Below are 17,440 nucleotides of genomic sequence, written 5' to 3'. Positions count from 1 at the left end.
CACTTCCACATTGTAGTCTGTCACTGAAGGAAGCCTGGACAAAAACTCACGCAGGCCAGGAACCTGGAGCAGGAGCTGATGCAGAGGCCATGGCGGATGCTGCTTACTGGCTTGGTAGGCCTGCTCTCTTATAGAACTATGGACCACCAGCCTAGGTAGGGATGGCACCACCCACAATGGGTCGAGCCCTCCCCATCCATCACTAATTGAGAAAATGCCTGACAGGCTTGCCTATAGCCTGACCTTATGAAGGTGTTTTCTGTATTGAGGCTCCCTCCTCAGTCGACTTTAGCTGTGCCAAGTTGATGTAAAACTATCCGGTGTAGACACAAATCTCGGGATCTGAGAGGACGGGCAGGGCGGCGCATACCTATAGTTCCAGCATTCAGATGACAGTGAGAGACAGGAGTCTACCTAAGACATTACAGGCAACTTGGGGCTACATGGTGAGAGCCCGTCCCAAGAAACAAACCAGCCCAGTGTAGTGTTACATGCCTTTAATCCCAGCACTCAGGAGGCAGAGGCTGACGCAGGTTTGAGCCCAGCCTGGTCTACAGAAGGAGTTCCAGAACATCCAGGGCTAAACAGAGAGACCTTGTCTTGGAAAACCAAAAACCCAAACAAAACCCTTTTTGAAAGGTGTTGGGCTCAGGGTGATGTCTCAGTCACTTAGTGGGTGTTGCCTTATTAAGCACCAAGAGCTGAACTCAGATCCTCAGAATCTAAAAGGGCACAGTGATGTGTGTCTGTGCCTCTAGCAGAGCGGGATGGGCACAGAGACAAGGGGATTGCTGTGAGCTCTCAGGCCAGCTGGCCCGGCCTGTGAAGATCCCGGCTGGTGAGAGATCCTATCTCAAACAAAAGGTGGAAATTGCCTGAGGACTGACACCAAGTGTCCTCAGATCTCCAAGTGCTCATGAGTGTGCCTGTGCGTGTGTGATATGTGTGTGTGTGTGATATATGTGTGCACGCACACCTATCCATACACAGACAAACAAAAGAAATAACATAAAAAAAGCACCAAGCAGCCCTGAGCTCAGTCCCCAGGATTACACGATAGACAAGCAAACCCGTACTTCTTGCACACGGGACAGTGTCACCTCCTATCTGTGGGACTCTGGATCCCTGAAAGCTGAGCCCCGCCTTAGAGATGGAAGCAAGGGGCCGACCCCTTGAACTTGTCCAAGGCACAAGGAGAAGAAGGGGAAATATAGCAGGAGCAGGTGTTCCCTGGAACTCAGCACAGGACTTGTTTGAACAGATCAGGTCTCATCCGTGGGGTCCAGCATCCATTAAGGTCCCCCAGCCTTGCCTGCTGAGTCTGCTTGAAGCAAATAAATGACTTAGCTGGCCACAGACACCACATTTCATCTGCTGATGTAACCGAGGGCATAAGTAATGCCTGCTGACAAGAAGCCACCTGAAGGAAAGAGGGATGGACACAGGGCCCAGCTGGGGCTGCCTTGCGATGGCCATTTGTCAGCCTAGAGATGCTGCGGTGGCTTTGGGCCAGTGTGGGTGATATGTCAACAGTGGTCCTCCTGCTGGATCCACTATGGTCCACATCCCAGAATGGCAGCCTTGGGACCAGACAGAGCTCTCCTGCCTGGAACTCTGGCTTTCCCAGTCTCCTCCATTTTCCTGGGCAGTGGGTACTTAGACCCACTCTTGCCGGACACTGTATCTGGCTTTCCACAGAGTGATAAGTCTTTCTCTCCTCGTCTGGGATGGGCCCCAGGATTCTTCTTCCTCTGTCTCCAGTTGGGGATCAAGTGCTGAGTCTGTGGCGGCTTTTCATACCACACAGAGCACTGGTATCTTGTTCCCCCCACCTCTCCCTGGAGACACACCTTTGACGAGCACACAAGCAAGTGCTGAACTAGAGACATTCTCACTGTGTTAGAACCAGAAATAGTGGTTTTTGAGGGCCGTGGTGCCTCCTGATATTTATATATCATATACATACCAAATAACTATTTTAAAAATGGATTGTGTGTGTTATGTTTGCATTTGGAATTTTGAGACCAGTTCGTACTGAGGCTCCAGGAGTCTAACTGGTCAGCTTCAAGGATGCCCCACCCCACCCTGCTGGAGGACCCCTAAAGAGCAATTCAGGTCCCACAGACACAGGCAGCCATGAGACTTGTGCCATCTAGTGGCAGAGAGAAAAGCACGGCCAATCCATTGTCCTCCAGAGGCCAGTCCTGACTTGGGGCCCTAGGGTTTACAGGCTGCCTCTTGCAGTGTCCCCAGTGACTATAGATGACCTTCTGGCTCCAGGAGTCAGCCACAATCAATAAGGAGGGCTGCCTTCACAGAGCCCCAAGGCTGGGCTGGGCTGAGCACATGTGCCCTGGCCTGGGGGCATCTGTTTCCAGACGTTAGCATGCTTTAACTAATCAAAATGTCACAACCTTTGTGTGTGCATGCTGAAGTCAATTCTTCTCATGTGGCTCCTGGGGTTAAGTGCCTTGACCTACTGAGACATCTCACTTGTCCTTAATGATTTTTTTAATGTTTTATTGTGTGTTTCACCTGTCTGTCTGTGCACCATTTGCATATGGTGTCCAAGGAAGCCAGAGGGCATTTGGAACTGAACTTAGATTGTCTGCCACCATGTAGGGTGCTGGGGGCATAACCCTGATCCTCTGCAGACGGATGCTGCAACCCACCAAGCCGCCTCACCAGCTCCTGTAATTAGTTTTTAATTTGTATCATTTGTATTTGTGTCTGTGGGGTATATTTACACGATTGACAACCTGTCACTTTTTCCTGTAGGGGAGGCCATGTGATGGATGAGCTCTGGGACACAGGTGGGTTGCAAGACCTTGCTGGAGCAGCTGGGAGTCTACACTCACAGGGCATGGATGCTCTAGTGCAAGGGCAAGGTTGGCTGCAGATCCATGGGGTCTCGGAGCTACTGCGGGCCCTTCCTGGATAGAGCGACCAGGGAGGCTTCTGGGGGGTCTTCTTTAGTACTGTTCTTTAGATGGTAACAAGACTCGAACCCAGGGCCTCACACATGCTAGGCATGAGCTCTATCAAAGAGGTACGTCCCAGCCTTTTCACATTTTCAACATTTCTTCAAAGTGTGCGCGCACACACGTGGGTTATATGATCTGTGTGGGTGAGTGCAGATGGCTTTGGGGTTCAGAAGAGGACACTGGATCCTGGAGCTGGACCTACAGGTGGCTGTGAACTACCTGACATGCATGCTGGGAACCAAACTTGGCTGCCCTACAAGGGCAGCAACCATTCTTCAGCACGGAGCCAGCTCTGTAGCCCTGTCTGTCCCTTCTGTGAGACGGGTTCACTATGTTATTCCGGAGGCTTTGAACTTCCGATGCTCCTGCCGCTGTAGTCATGCCACTCTGGGTCCAGCTTATTTTTGGTGTGCTCTTTTAGACATTAAAACAATTGTATGTTTGTGTGTGGACGATGGAACACCTGAGGACAACTTGCAGTAGTCACTTGTCCCTGCCTTGTAGGGATCAAAGTCAAGCCACCAGTCCTGCACACTAATGCATCTACTTGCTGAGCCATCCCAGTGACTCTTGAAGACAGGGCCTTGAACATATGCCATAGCCCATGGTGGCCTTTAAGGGCATGGGTGTTTTGTTTCCATCTATCTATGTCTGTGCACGTGTGCGCTGCTCTCCATGGCCACAAGAGGGTGTTGGATTTCCAGGAACTGGAGCTGTGGGTGCTGGGAACAGAACTCTGCTCCTTTGTAGGTCCAGTTAGTGCTCATGATTGCTGAGCCACCTCTCTAAAGACTTGTTAGTTTTAACTGTGTGTGGTGGTAGTGTGTGAGTCTGGGGAAGCCTCTGGGCCTGGAATTACAACACAGGTGGCTGCGAGCTGATGTGGGCGCTGGGGGGAAACTCAGGTCCTCTGCAGGAGCAGCAAGCACTCTTAACCAGAGGCCATTTCTAAGTCATTTAAAAAAATTAGATGTTAATGCCTATAGGAACTACCTAAGTGGCTGGTGCCAAGAGAGGACTTCAGATCTCCTGGATTGTAGACAGTTGTGAGTTACCACGTGGGTGCTGGGAACTGAACCTGCTCCCCCCCTCCCCCCCGAGACAGTGTCTCTACACAGCCCTGGCTATCCTAGAACTTGCTCTTCAGATCAGGCTGGGTCCATCTGCTTCTGCCACCCAAGTGCTGAGATTAAAGGTTGCACCATGGCTGCCTGGTGACAGGGTATTGATGCACCTCAGACCGATGCAATTCTCTGTGTAGCCGAGGGTGTCCTTACATTTCTGATCCTTCTGACTACTCCCTAATATTGGGATAACAGGCATGTACCATATTACCAGCTCTGATATGGAGACTTGTAATCATTGTGGCTTGGGGGGAGGGAGGGCGAGACAGAGACACAGACAGGAAACAGGTACACACAAACACACACCCCAGGAATACCTTTACCTTAGAAGGAAATGTAAAAATGAATACTTTTCAGGTGCATCTCAGTACAGAATTAGACAGAGCCCAGTCCCCTGAAATCAAGCTCGAAAAAGGTTTAATTTTTCAAAATTAAGAGATTCCTTGTCCGACACCAGAGAAGAGTTGGTCTCGCCTCTGCATCCCGCGCGGTTGCTCCTTTCCTTTCCCTTGGGCTTCCCAACACGCGCAGAGTGCAAATAGTCTGAGACAGGTCAGAGGTTACAGTGGGGCAGGAACTCACTCAACAGTAAAGCCCTTGTGCTCGGCAGGCAGCTATTACTATGCATTTCCAACAGGCTTCACCCCCCAGGGGACACTTCTTGCACAGGCCACCGCTGGCTTGGTCCGGGTCTCCTCACCCCTGTGACACCAGATGTTCTGAACAAGTGTTCTGGTCACTGCTAGCATGCAGAGGGCAGGAGCTACAAAGACTGGGGACACGGGGCCGTCGGAGCATGCATCTTAATGTCGATGGCTTGGGCCTGTAGTCCCAGAACAAGGCAGGCGGAGGCAGCATGATCTAAGTCCGATCTAAGTCCGACTGCAGCCTGGGCTAAGTTGTAAGATCGTTTCAAAAAGAAAACAAAAAGAACCACTGAGAGTGGAGTTGAGCAAGGCACACATTCCTCATCTCAGCAGAGCTGTGACCAAAATACTCTAGTCTTTTCCAAGCAACACACCTGCTGTGGAGCCTCGTCTCCAAGTCAAACTGTGAGAACGAAGTTACCAAGCTGATTTGGCAGCAGCTGCAGCCTTGAAGCTCCCAATATCCACAAGAGGGCAGAGTTGGGCAGCTCCAGTGGGCTAGGGTGACACTGCTAAAACTTGTGGTCTCAAAACCTGTGGTAATGGTTCATACAAGACAGACAAGGGCACACTTCCACGCACCCTCCACTGCAAGGCCGTCTTCCACCTAGCTCTGTAGGCAGAGGGCAGAGCTCAACAAAATTCATGCACTTGACTCCGGGAGCTTTCAGTTTTAGTGTTTATTGGAGTCCCCTGCTGGCCAGCCCCAGCACTGGGTACCCACAGGACATGCCCTCACATACCTCACAACAGCCCTGTGAGGTAGGGTTCTTGTACAGTCCAACCTCAGACCCCGGAGACCTGCCCCTAGCTCATGGTGTAGGCAGGACAAGGGACTCCAACTCTTGCTTTCATTGTCTGAGAAAACACAAAAGCTTTGGTCCCAATCCACACCAATCTTAAAATTTTGGGGGTTTTTAAAACTCCCATTTCCTGTTGTCTTTTTTTTCTTTCTTTCTTTTCTTAAAGTCATCATCCTTTGGTTTTTTGAGACAAGGTCTCACTCTGTAGGCCAGGTTTGCCCAGGAGTATATAGTCTAGACTGGCCTCAAATTTACAGCAATGCTCCTGCCTCACTCTCTTGACTGCTGGGATTACAGGTGTGTGCCACACCGGGTTCCAAAATGTTCTCTTCTTTTCCCTTTGGCCCTGAGGCCTGGGAGCACATACTCTACAGACTCAGTTCCTTGGCTGGCTCTACCGCGTGCATCCCAACAGCGAGTGCTGACCCCAGCCAGCTACTCTCTCCTCCCTCACCTGAAGCCTTTGAGTGGTGTACGGATAGCCTGAGGTCACAGAGCCTAGTCCTTGGCTTTTCTGACCTCTGTGGGATGCATGGGCATATCTGCCCCAAGAGAGGAAGGCTTACCAAATTTGCCCAGCCTGGCAAGACCACTGATGGAAGGCACAGCCCCAGACCCCAGGAGTGGCCTTTTTCTGACCAAGTTTCCAAGTGAGGAAGCCCACGCTTTAGGGAGACATCAACTCCAACATGTCTTTGAAACATCAACTCCCTAGAGAGGAGACCTCAGCAGAGGAAGCTGAGCTCTAAACCCACAGAGTACAAAGCCAAGGTCACCAGCATACCAGTCACACTCTTTGGTTCCAGGAAACCCCAGCTCCCAATCAGCCCCGTACGCTTCCCACAGTCGCTTCCCGTCAGCACTCACTGTCCTGTGAAGGCCAGTCTTAGTCTCCCAGGGAAGTACTCACTGAACCTGACTACCGGCTGGGGTCTCATGTTATCAGGGTCCAGGATATTCACACACAGTTTAAAGTCCAGCACACCCAGCCTCACCCTGCCTCATAAACTGTACATAATTTGGCTCCTCGGATGCTCCAGGGCACAGGTGCCAACAGCAGCCAGAAATAACAGTGGGTGCCCCTCAAACCCCAATTGTGTGATTAGCCATCCTTTGAACAGCAGGAACAGGGGACAGATTTAGCTACAGGCACCCTGCAGATACACTCTACCAAACGTAGCCACACTGACCTGAAGGCAGCTACCTGCAGGCCCTTTTATTCGGATGCCTGGCCTGGGCTGGATTAACCTGGTACCCTAACAGTATCCAACCCCTGCACCTAAAGCCATACTCATGCAGAAGCCACAGGCATGCATACCCTCGGGCCCCACCGCTAGGCTGTTCTTTAGAATGCAGACTTGAGGACCTCAACTGTTTATTCTGTAGAGATGAGAACAGAACCCAGCACAGCGTACCTGTAATTCCAACTCTCAGGAAGTTGAGGCAGGGGGACTTCTTTGAGTCTGAGACCAGCCTGGGCTATATAGTGAGTTCCAGAGCCTGGGCTGTAGTGTGAGATCACACTTTCCCCAAAGACAGCAAACAATCAAAAGCAGACAGGCGCAGGGCAGCAGTGACATCTGACCTCACTTTCCTGCCCTTGTAAGACCAAAAGAAAAGGCACATACATCACCCCGGCCGGGAGGGAGTCTCCTGCCGTCTCCCCGGGACCCCTCTACTATCTGCTATTTCTGGGGTGGGAGAAGAGCCTCTGGCAGACAGCACTGCTCCAGGTCGGCAGAGACGGACCCTGACGTAGCATCTTACACCTTTGTGCTTTTTTGGGAACTGGAGTAGCTATAGACTCTCCTTTAAAAACAAAAACAAAGAAACCAAGTCACAGTTATGGATGGGGACAGGAGGAGACAGAGCATTCAGACACCGACGATATCAGCTTTCCTGGCCCAGGCTGCCCCGGCAGACCGCCAAGTTCACCTGTCAGAGGAGAAGGCACAGAGAGCAGAAACTGCCCCTCTCCCTCTCAAGATGCCCACGGAGACTAGGACCCCAAACAACAGCCCCCTGTGGAGGAAGCCATCCCAGAATGATCCAATCTGGAAAGAGTTTAATAAATTGGGAGGGAAAATGGCCCAGGTGAGGCAGTAGGGCAAGAGGACTCCTGATAGAGACCACTGTCCACTGGTGCCCTGGCTGGTCTTGGTGGGCACATGGGCCCTGTCCCTGTAGAATCACCGCACGCAGACACTTCTTCATGCGTGCCCTGGCATGAGACCTGACAACTGTGGTTCGCTGTGGAGTGGCCACTCCACTCGCTCTCCTATGCTGGCTTGGCACATCACACATGCAAAGCAAGGAGACTCCACAGACTTCACCAAATAGTTAATTTTGGCAAAAAAAGAAAAAGAAAAAAGAAAAAAAAGATTAAAAACATTAAAGAGTGAGAGAAAATAAAAAGCTAAATTCGTCATCAGCAGGGTTAAAGTCACTGAAGTGAGAACTGTATTTTCCCAACAGGATGGAAAGGCTGTAACTACAACCTCTGCTTTCAAGTCTCTGCCGTCCCCTCCCTCAATTCAGGTCAAAGTTCACAGCAGCAATGCTCAAGTTCTCAGCCTCCCGGGCCAGAGGTCACAGGTCAGGATCAGTCAGTCCGGAGAATCATGGGAGGATGTTCACTGTCTTCATCCAGGCGCAGAGCACTGGCTTCATCCTCTAGGCATGTGCCACCCACAGCACCCAGGTCATCCGTGTAGGCTGCAGAGAGAAGAGTGGCGCCCTCAGAGAGCTAGGACCAGCAGCTGACTGACCCTGCAGCACCAACCACAAGGTGTGGCCAGGAGATGCACTTGGTTCTGAGCTAGGGCCACACTAAGACTCTCCTGACCTGGTCGGAGTGGGGCCTCTATCGCCTCAGGCAGAGCCAGATGACGCCACTCACTTCCCAGCATGCACTACTACAGCACAAGCCCCGCACCCACAGCAAGCAGTGGTAGCTGAAGGCTCTCCTGTGAGTGACGCTTAACAGACACAGTCCTGAGGCATGGCTGAAGGGATGCTCCCCAACATGGAGGCGGCACCTCTCTCGAGTCTAGGGAAAGCATGATGGAGATCAGCACGGGCAGCCTCTGCACATGATACGTAAGGACACTGCTTACACAGGGAGGTAGCAGGCTAGGTGGGCTCACACAGCCGGAGTCTCTGGCCACAATGACTGCCTTTCTCCCCGAACTGAAGACTATTGGTTCACTTTCCCAAGCCTTGGAAGGAAGCCCTGGCCTACGGCTTCATGGGAGGCAGCACTTCCAGGACAGCAGTGTAGAAGAACCCCGGAAACTAATCTCAGTTACCTTCTAAATTGGTGTCCTGCCCTTTACCAAGTCTTGTGGGGGACGAGGGCACATAGGCACCTTTGGCAGCTGCTGTGCCGTACGTCTGCGTTGCTAAGGGGCAGTCATGAGATGCAGAGTCTACGATCTCACTGGTTGTCTCCATGCTGCCATCAAGCCTAGAGACAGTAAATGAAAACGGTCAGACTCACTGTTCCAAGTCTGGTGTGATGGACGGCTCATTCTCAAAATCTCAGCACTGGGGAGGCTGAGGCAGGAGGATTCCCCTTAGTGTGAGGCTAGCCTTGGCTACAGAGCAAGACCTATCTCAAACTAAACAAGTTGCTCCAGAAGGACAGCTGACATACGGATAGCATGGCCTGGGGCCTGAGACGCTAGTCAAGGAATTGTGCCACAGATGTCTGCTCCTGCCTGACGTGACACTCGCACCGACACGAATCTGATCCTGCGATCTCCACAGTGCTTTTAACTCAGGGAGTGTGACACGCATCTCGGTCACTACCTACGCATTCCCAACTTGGATCCTGAGGTGGGTCAGTAGGCTCCTGTGAAGACACCTTACTACAGACCCCAAGCCTCACCCTCAGCAAGGACCTGGGGAGCCAGCCACCCAATCATCACCATCACAGCCCCAGGCATTTCTCCCTCCTGTCCCCAATGGCATCCTGTGACCAGCAAGGGAAAGTAGAAGGCTCTCAGCACCAGAGAAATGAATCTTGATGGGGAGCCAGGGCTTGTCCATGGCACAGGTGAGCACCCAGCCTTCAGGGATGGATGAAGAGACCCACCCCAGTACCCACAGCTGCAGAGCGCCTGCTACGCAGAGCAGTCTCACCTGTGCTGACGCATCAGCGCACACTCGCCGCCTTCCTGGGGGTCCAGGTTGTACATGTACAAATAGCCATCTGATGCTCCTACCAGCAACCGTGGGATCTTCTGAATTCTACGGAGAAGCAGCTATGTTTTTATGTTTCAGAAGGAGGACTTTTATCCCCTCACAAAAGGCATGTGACTAAACCTACATCTCAGCAGAGCTAGGAAGAAAGCCACCAGCCAGCGCATTAGGTGAAGACAGTACCTGGGCTCCTCAGAGTGAAGTGGGCAGGCCAAGGATGGCCTGGGTGTGAGCAGACACTGAGTCCCAAAGAGCACGTGGTGGAGCAGGGGAGCTGTCAGTTTCACTGGTCACTAAGGTGAGCATTTTCTCTTTCCTGTGTGTTACACACACACCCATCTATGCATGCCCGTGGGGAAGCCAGAGGGTGTGAGATGCCCTGCTCTACCACTCTGGGCTTTGTTCCACTGAACCTGGATGGAGGCTGGCATCAAATCACAGAGACATACTTGTCCCTGCCTCCCTTAGTGCTGAAAACAGTCACTTGTGGGCACATCTGCCTCTTATGTGGGTGCCCACTGAGCAGCTCCCAGCCTGAGGGTGGGCCTGTCTACAAAGTTTCCAAACCTGCTTGTGCCACTTTAGCAGAACCCCAGAACTGCAGCCTCTGTAGCTATTGAGTTAGAAAACACAACCGACGTCCAGAGCAGAGCCGTCTGTCACCTGTCTTACAGACAAGCTTGCTGGCACTCCACGGTGACAATCCCAACCGCACAGTCAGGGCCTCCGTGCCCCTGGACGCTTCCACTAAACAGTGTCAATTTCCTACTGTCTGACTTATTGTTTCCCACCATCACAAACACCCTGCAAAATGCAAAGAAGGTTCTGTGGTGAGAAGGCCACAGACACCTAGGTAGTACTTGATGGGACCCAGGCTTGGACAGGCTGGACAGGGTCACACAAGCACCTCTGCAACCTGGCAGCAAGTGCAGTGACTGTCCCTGGCTCTGTATGCATGCGCAGAGGGTGGGGCCGCAGGCTCAGTCTGTACTCACGTGGTTAGTGAGCAGATGTTTTTGTGGCCACAGAATGGCAGGCGGACGGTGGCAAAGGCCCTGCCCTGGTTGAACATTTCTGTCACTTGTGAGGGCAGATAGCTGGTAGATGCCATGAGAACCTTCCCAAAGTAGCCAGTCCAGGTGGTGGGCTCTTCCGGAGGTCTGGAAGGAAAGCCCCATCACACAGTGAGACTGCGTTCTCACTGCCAACTACAGAGCCTGACTAAGATGGGCTGCGGGAGGCATGGAACATCCCCCGCTTTCTTCTGGCCCAGTGGCCACAGCTATGAGAGCACCCCAGTAGGAGCTCCTTCTGCAGTAGCAGCTCCCAACCTCAGCACACACTCCAGCTTCAGGAAAGACCCATTACGTTTCCTTAGCATGCATGCTCCTGTCCACACTTACACGGAGGCCAGGACTACCTGTGGGAGTCAGGTCGCTGCTTAACAATGTGGGCTCTTGGAGGGGACACAGGTCCCATCAATACTAGCCCCAGTGGATGCTCCTCTCTACCATGCATCTGTTTCAGGGACTTACGTTTAAGATGAAAGCACCCAGCTCCTTGCTGGCCTGTGAGTCCTGGAGCTGTGACTGTCATTCCAGAGTGGGGACACACAGATACTGACCAGGAGATACCCTGGGGACCCTGATATCTGTCCTCAAGCCTCAGCACCCTGGTGCAGCACAACATCCTCCCGGCACAGGTCTCCTGCTCAAGCTGGTCTTGGTGGTGTCGTGCCTACCCTACAGCCAGAGTGAGCCTGCACCCAGACACCGTGCCCTTGGGTCATGTCTTTCTGGTGATTGTGGACAGTTTACAATTTTGAGTATTTTTTTTATTTTTAGATTAATTTAAAGTATGCGTGTACATGAATGTGTATATGTATATACACAGGTCAGAGGACAATGGACATTAATTATTTTTCTCCTTTCACCACCTGGTTCCCCAGGATGGAACTCAGGTTGTCGGGCTTAGCATCTTTACCCACTGAGCCATCTAATCAACCCTTAAAAGCAGCAACCAGCTAGCTCAGTGGTAGTGTATCCCTGAAACACTCCAGAGGCTCTAGGCTTGGTCCTCAGTGCCTCCCACGCCCGACAAACCCTCTTAGAAAAGCTGGTATGATGGTACATGTCTTTAATTCCAGCATGCAGGGGCAGAGGTAGGTGGAGGCCAGCCTGGTCTACAGAATGAGTTGCAGGACAGCCAGGGCTATAGAGAAACCCTGTCTCAAAAGCCAGAAATCAAACCAAACCAACCAACCAACCAAATTACCAAACAAAACCCCCAACAACAACAACAACAACAACAACAACAACAACAACAACAACAGAGGAAAGACAAGCGTGTCTTTGCAACTTACTTCTCCCTCACAGCCTCAAGTTTGAAGATGTGCACTGTTTCGGTGTTGCTGGATGCGGAGAGGAACATGCCGTCCATGCTGAAGGCCAGGGAGCAGATGCTCACACACCTGAGGAACAGGGGGTGTCAGAGAGACCCCAGCCCACCACAAAACACACTGGCAACAGCTGTGGGGGTGGGGCCACAGGAGTGCTTCCCCAGGGGCTGTGGCCACTGAGGATGCACTTTTGTCACAGACACACTGGCTCTATGTAAGTCTTTCTGTCCTTTTGTCCACCTCCTCCGTATAGAGAAACCTTGTGATAAAACCAGGTAAGAGCAATTCTCTTGATGGCACAGCGTCTTACTGTGTAACCCCGGCTGCTCTGGGACATAGGATGCAGACCAGCCTGGTCTTGAACTTGTAATCACTCTCCTACCTCTGCCTCCCAAGTACATTCAGATTACCACCACCCACCTCCCTCATTCTGAGACAGGGTCTTTCTATAGAGCTCTGTCCTTGAACTCAGACACTCCAGCCTCCAGTCTCTGCCTCCCTGGTGCTGGGACTAAAGGTTAGCCATCACACTCAGCCAAGAAAAATTCTTCATATAGTCTTTAAACAATCTATTTTTTCTTTGATTCCAAGTAACCAAGACTGTGAGGCTATGCAGAACCAGATTCAGGTGGATAAGGATGGGACTGGAGTGTCTGACGGGGTGGGGATGGGGTGGGGGCAGTCTGCAGAGCTGCTGATGTTTTAGAGCAATCCCCCAGCACATGTTTCCAAGGCCATAAACATCCCACAGCCTGAATAAAGTTTCCCCTAACCCTTTGGGGTAGGTTAGGACCTCCTGAGTGTATATACCCCACACTGATGGAGTCCACGGCAGGTGGCACGCTCTGGACTGCTGCCCAAGTGCCTGTCTAATGGGCAGGGATGCCAGATCTACCTCAGGAGGGTCAGGCTCAAGACCCACACCGGGCTTGACTCAGCAGCACAAGCAGATAGCATGGCTGGGAAGGACATGGGGTACAATGAGTTCAGAGACGCTCCTAACAGACACTGGACACGGGACACCAAAGATGCAGGCCTTGAACAAGATCACAGTGTCTGGGCTTTGGCTTTTCTCAAAGTGTTTTGATTGAGACACAGCCATGCCATACTATACTATACTATACAACACTATACTATACTTACTATAGTGTGTATATGTATGCACACTCACTATACTCTATACCTACTATATATACAGCCCAGCCTAGTGCTTGGATTACAGGTGTGGCCATCACGCCTGGCTCTTGGCTTTGGAAAGGTGATACCTATGTGTGCTCTATCTCTGGGGACATCCCAGCAAGAATAGGGAGGTGGTAACATGTCCCCGAGAGAGGACAGCCAAGCATTCCTGAATACTCCTTAGAATTCAACATGAAGCCCCCGAGAGGCAGTTATACCCCTACTGTGTTCCCATTTAAAGAGAAGGTGAGATCCGGGGGCAAGGAGACACACTGCTACCTTGTCAGCCACAGTGATGGCTCAATGGCTTGAGACAAGCCAGCAGGCACCACAGCCCAGTCCTGTCCTTAAGTAGCAGTAAGGCACAGATGCAGGATGCTATAGATGGGCAGATCATGGAGGGAGCTCAAGATATCTGCTGGGGGAGGGGAGGTGGGTGGGGCCTCAGGGGCCGAGGAGCAGACAGAAGGGAGAAGCCCAGCAGGGGCGGCTGTGGTCCTTGCTTGAGGACAGCTATGAGAACCTGAGATCCAAGGGACCTCTGAGCAGCGGGGTGCAAGCCCTTTACCTCTTCACTCCTCTCCTGAACTCAAACAGCTTCTGTCCCTCTGGAATGGAAAACACCCGAATCACAGTCCCCTAGGTCAGAGAGGGGACAAAGGGGGAAGAGAACACAATCTTAGCTGAGCAAAGCAATTGACTTTTCCTTTTTCACATCATTCCACATAGCAATAAGCCATGCCTGTTTTCAGGGGCAACTCGGCTTCCTCTGAGCTCCAGTTCTGGGCTAGCACACATCCCTGCTGCCACAGACCACAATGTTCTATCCTAGTCTTGCTCACACCGGAGCATTGCTTAAAGTCAGCCTACTGATCTAGAAACCAGCAGCCTTGAAGCCAAATGTGGAGAACACCAAAGCACTATATCCTTAACCCACTGATTTTAGTAGAATCTCTTATGCTAATAATTAGACACATGTACTTGGGATTTACCTGCAGTAACCGTATGTAAGAGACAACATAGATGTCGCAGAATAGCGATGTTTAAAAATATTACAGCTGGGAGGCAGAGGTAGGCAGATCTCTGAGCTCAAGGCCAGCCTGGTCTTCAAAATGAGTTCCAGGACAGCCAGAGCTATACAGGGAAACCCTGTCTCAAAAAACCAAATGAAACAAAACAAAGAAAAATTGCAGCCACTGAAGGGATTGTTGTTGTTTTGAAGACCGAGACAAGGTCTCACCATGTCCCTGGCTGGCCAGAAACTCGCCGTGTAGACCAGATCGGCTTCGAATTCAGAGACCTGCCTGCTTCTTGCATCAGTGCTATGCCTGATGTTTTCCTATTTTAAGCCACAAACAAGCATTTGCTCTTCTTCTTCTTTTCTTTAGTTATTATGTGTGTGTGTGTGTCTGTGCATGTGTGTTTGTGGGTGGGGGCCAGAGGACAGCCTAAGGAGTCAGTTCTTTCCTATCACAGCCCCTGCCCCTCCTTCCACGTGCACACACACATTTGTATAGATACACGCACGCACACAAGCACTGACATGCACACTTGCTGAACCATCTTTGTGCTCCCTGTAGTGTGTCCCACAATCCCAGCCTGTGGCACTAATGGAAGGTAGTGGAACCTTCCAGAGGTGAGACCTCCAGGAAGTCAGTTCCAGTCTCTGGAAGGAGACCTCAGTCCCTCTTCTTTCCTCCTGGCTACCTACCATGTGACCAGTTCTTCTCAGCCATGGGACTGGCTTGCAGTGGCAGAGTCAGCTGACCACTCACTAACCCATCTGTTCTCTGCACAGGTTGTTTCCCTCAGGCCTCAAAGGTAGGGAGCCGGCACTGGCAGCCTCTTACAGTGCACCGAGGCCCAGAAAACCTGCTGGGAACCTGGACTATGTGAACAGAATGAGCAGGGCTCATGGAGACCACTGAACCAGGTTTCCCCGCCACAGTAGACATACCTTCTCAGAAGCAGTGGCAAGCTTGGTCCCACTTGCATCAAAAGCCAGGGCTGCTAAGGGACTGTCATGAGCTGGAATCATGTTTGCAGCTCTCTGAAAAGAGCAAAGAAAACATGACTGTCATACAAGAGTCCTGTCCCCATGGGGCATCAGGTAGAAACAGCTGCTAGACCACCGTTATTCAGGGCAGCATGAGTGGCAGAGCCCCGTGGCTGGCAGGCCCGAGGAAACACTGCTCAGACGGCAGCATGCAGAACAGTCGATCCCACTGGCTGTGTTCTGCCAGCAAGCACACCCTGGAGGATTAGCACTGTGTGAGTGCTGGTAAGACATGGGCAGCTGGGCCAGACCCGCTCTGCCACCTCTGGAGAGCACCAGAGGAAGCCATGCTACTGAACCAAGGATGCCATTGCATGCCTTCCCAGCAAAACACATCCTCCTGAACCACTCAAGGACCTCACCAAGTTAATGGTGTCGAAGACCTGCACCTCTCCAATGGTCGCACTCCCTGGATACGCCAAGTAGCAGTTGTCATTGTTTATTGACAGTGCACACAAGCCTGTGGAGACACATGACAACTGAAGGCAAACTGAGTCTAGAAGGAAACCTTTTGATGTTAGAGCGGGATTAACATTTCCAGAACAAAACCAATAAAAGCAGCAGGTAACTTTCTCCCCCAACCCTCTCTCAAGCTGTCCACCCCAGGCCACCCTCCATTCAGAGATGAAGCACCTTTGGTTTGGAATGACCAGCAGGCTAGGCTAAATTAAGCTCATCCAACCAATGAGCTTCCATGCTCTCAAGGCAGCTGCACAGGGAGGGTGGCTCAGAGGACGGCCCCAGGAGGGATGATCGGTCAGTTTACAACTTCTGAGTTTTATACCTGACTGTGCAGACCAGAGAGGAACCTCCCATCGCTCATTCTACTATCATTCTACATCTGTTTATTTGCTGTGTGCGCGCCAAGGTGTGTATTAGGCAGAGGACCACTGGAAGGATCTGATTCTCTCCTCCCGCACGTGAGCTCTGGGAGCCACACTCAGCTCGTCAGGATTGGCAGTAAGCGCCCTTACTTGCTGAGCCACCTCACAGCCCACACTTAGCCTTACATGTTTTCTGCCTGTGTGTTTACTTTTGGTGCGTGTGTGTTCACATGCCCGCCATGTACAGGTGGCAAGGTCAGAGGGCAAGCTGCAGAAGTCAGTTCTTTTCTTCCACAATGTGGACTGTTGGAACCACGCTGAGACAGCAGTTAGACTTGGTGGTAAGTGCCTTAACACGCTGAACTGTTTAGCAGCTCAGACTCTTCTTAGCGGTGGCTTACCTGCAGGGTTTGGGGGTGTCTCTCGGATGGTATGAAGTACCTTCATGTCCCGGATGTTGTGTATATAGAGTGACTCTTCCAGACACACGATGAGCCTCTAGAAACATAACAACAGCGTGAAGAAGCAACTGGGTCAGCAGAGGCCATGCTCCACCTGAGCTGACTCTGGGACCTAGACAGCCTCTGCCCCGGGACAGCATGCAGGGTGCTGTACAGAGAACAAGTGTGTGCAGCTGCTGTTCCACTGCCATCAGGGTCTAGAGCCGTTTGCATTCACTCCCATAATGATACATGCCCAGTGCACTATCAATTCTCACAGGGCGACTTAATTCAGCACCATGTGTTTAGATGACTGGGGAGAGAGCTACCAAGGCAAACTGCTTTATAAAACTAGGCTGAGGGCTGGAGAGATGGCTCAGTGGATAATAGCACCTACTGTGTGAGCCCAACCAGGTAGCACAGGCCCGTCCTCCACCTACTAGAGACTGAGGCAGGAAGATGGCACATTGAGGCCCCAACACAAAATAAAAAGTAGAAATGGGCTTAGCAGTAAAGGCTCATGCTTCGCATGTGTGGTCTACCCTGAGTACCACAAAAACACACAACCCCCCAAACCCATGGTGACTAAGGTGCCAGTAAAATACAAGGAAAAGCACATAGGTCATGTCACTGTGCACACGGGGGTTACTTTGCTGTAAAGTTCTACTCACTGTGTTTTAAATGTGAGTGTGCATTTGCATGCATGCATGTACATGTGTGTGCCTTGTTCCTAGGAGCTCATAAGAGGGTGTTGGGTCCCCTGCAGCTGGAGTTACAGGGGG

At 51.6% G+C, this 17,440-nt stretch overlaps 1 protein-coding gene across 1 annotated transcript in view; it reads right to left on the bottom strand.

The window, feature by feature from the left end:
• Positions 1-5,420: 5,420 nt before the first annotated feature.
• Wipi2 (WD repeat domain, phosphoinositide interacting 2) overlaps positions 5,421-17,440 on the bottom strand; it is a 39,546-nt gene continuing 27,526 nt past the window's right edge. The window contains exons 4-12 of the mRNA XM_021222492.1: positions 16,620-16,716; positions 15,757-15,854; positions 15,296-15,388; positions 13,907-13,977; positions 12,124-12,231; positions 10,757-10,921; positions 9,702-9,809; positions 8,867-9,024; positions 5,421-8,273 (exon numbers count right to left, since the gene is read on the bottom strand). Of these exons, the coding sequence (XP_021078151.1) occupies positions 8,161-8,273; positions 8,867-9,024; positions 9,702-9,809; positions 10,757-10,921; positions 12,124-12,231; positions 13,907-13,977; positions 15,296-15,388; positions 15,757-15,854; positions 16,620-16,716 (1,011 nt within the window). The 3' untranslated portion in view covers positions 5,421-8,160. The remainder of the gene's footprint in view (positions 8,274-8,866; positions 9,025-9,701; positions 9,810-10,756; positions 10,922-12,123; positions 12,232-13,906; positions 13,978-15,295; positions 15,389-15,756; positions 15,855-16,619; positions 16,717-17,440) is intronic.

This window comes from Mus pahari, chromosome 23 (genome assembly GCF_900095145.1).
Source record: "Mus pahari chromosome 23, PAHARI_EIJ_v1.1, whole genome shotgun sequence".
Classification (NCBI taxonomy): domain Eukaryota; kingdom Metazoa; phylum Chordata; class Mammalia; order Rodentia; family Muridae; genus Mus; species Mus pahari.
The sequence above is the reverse complement of the archived record's forward strand: the minus strand, read 5'-3'. Positions and strand labels throughout refer to the sequence as shown.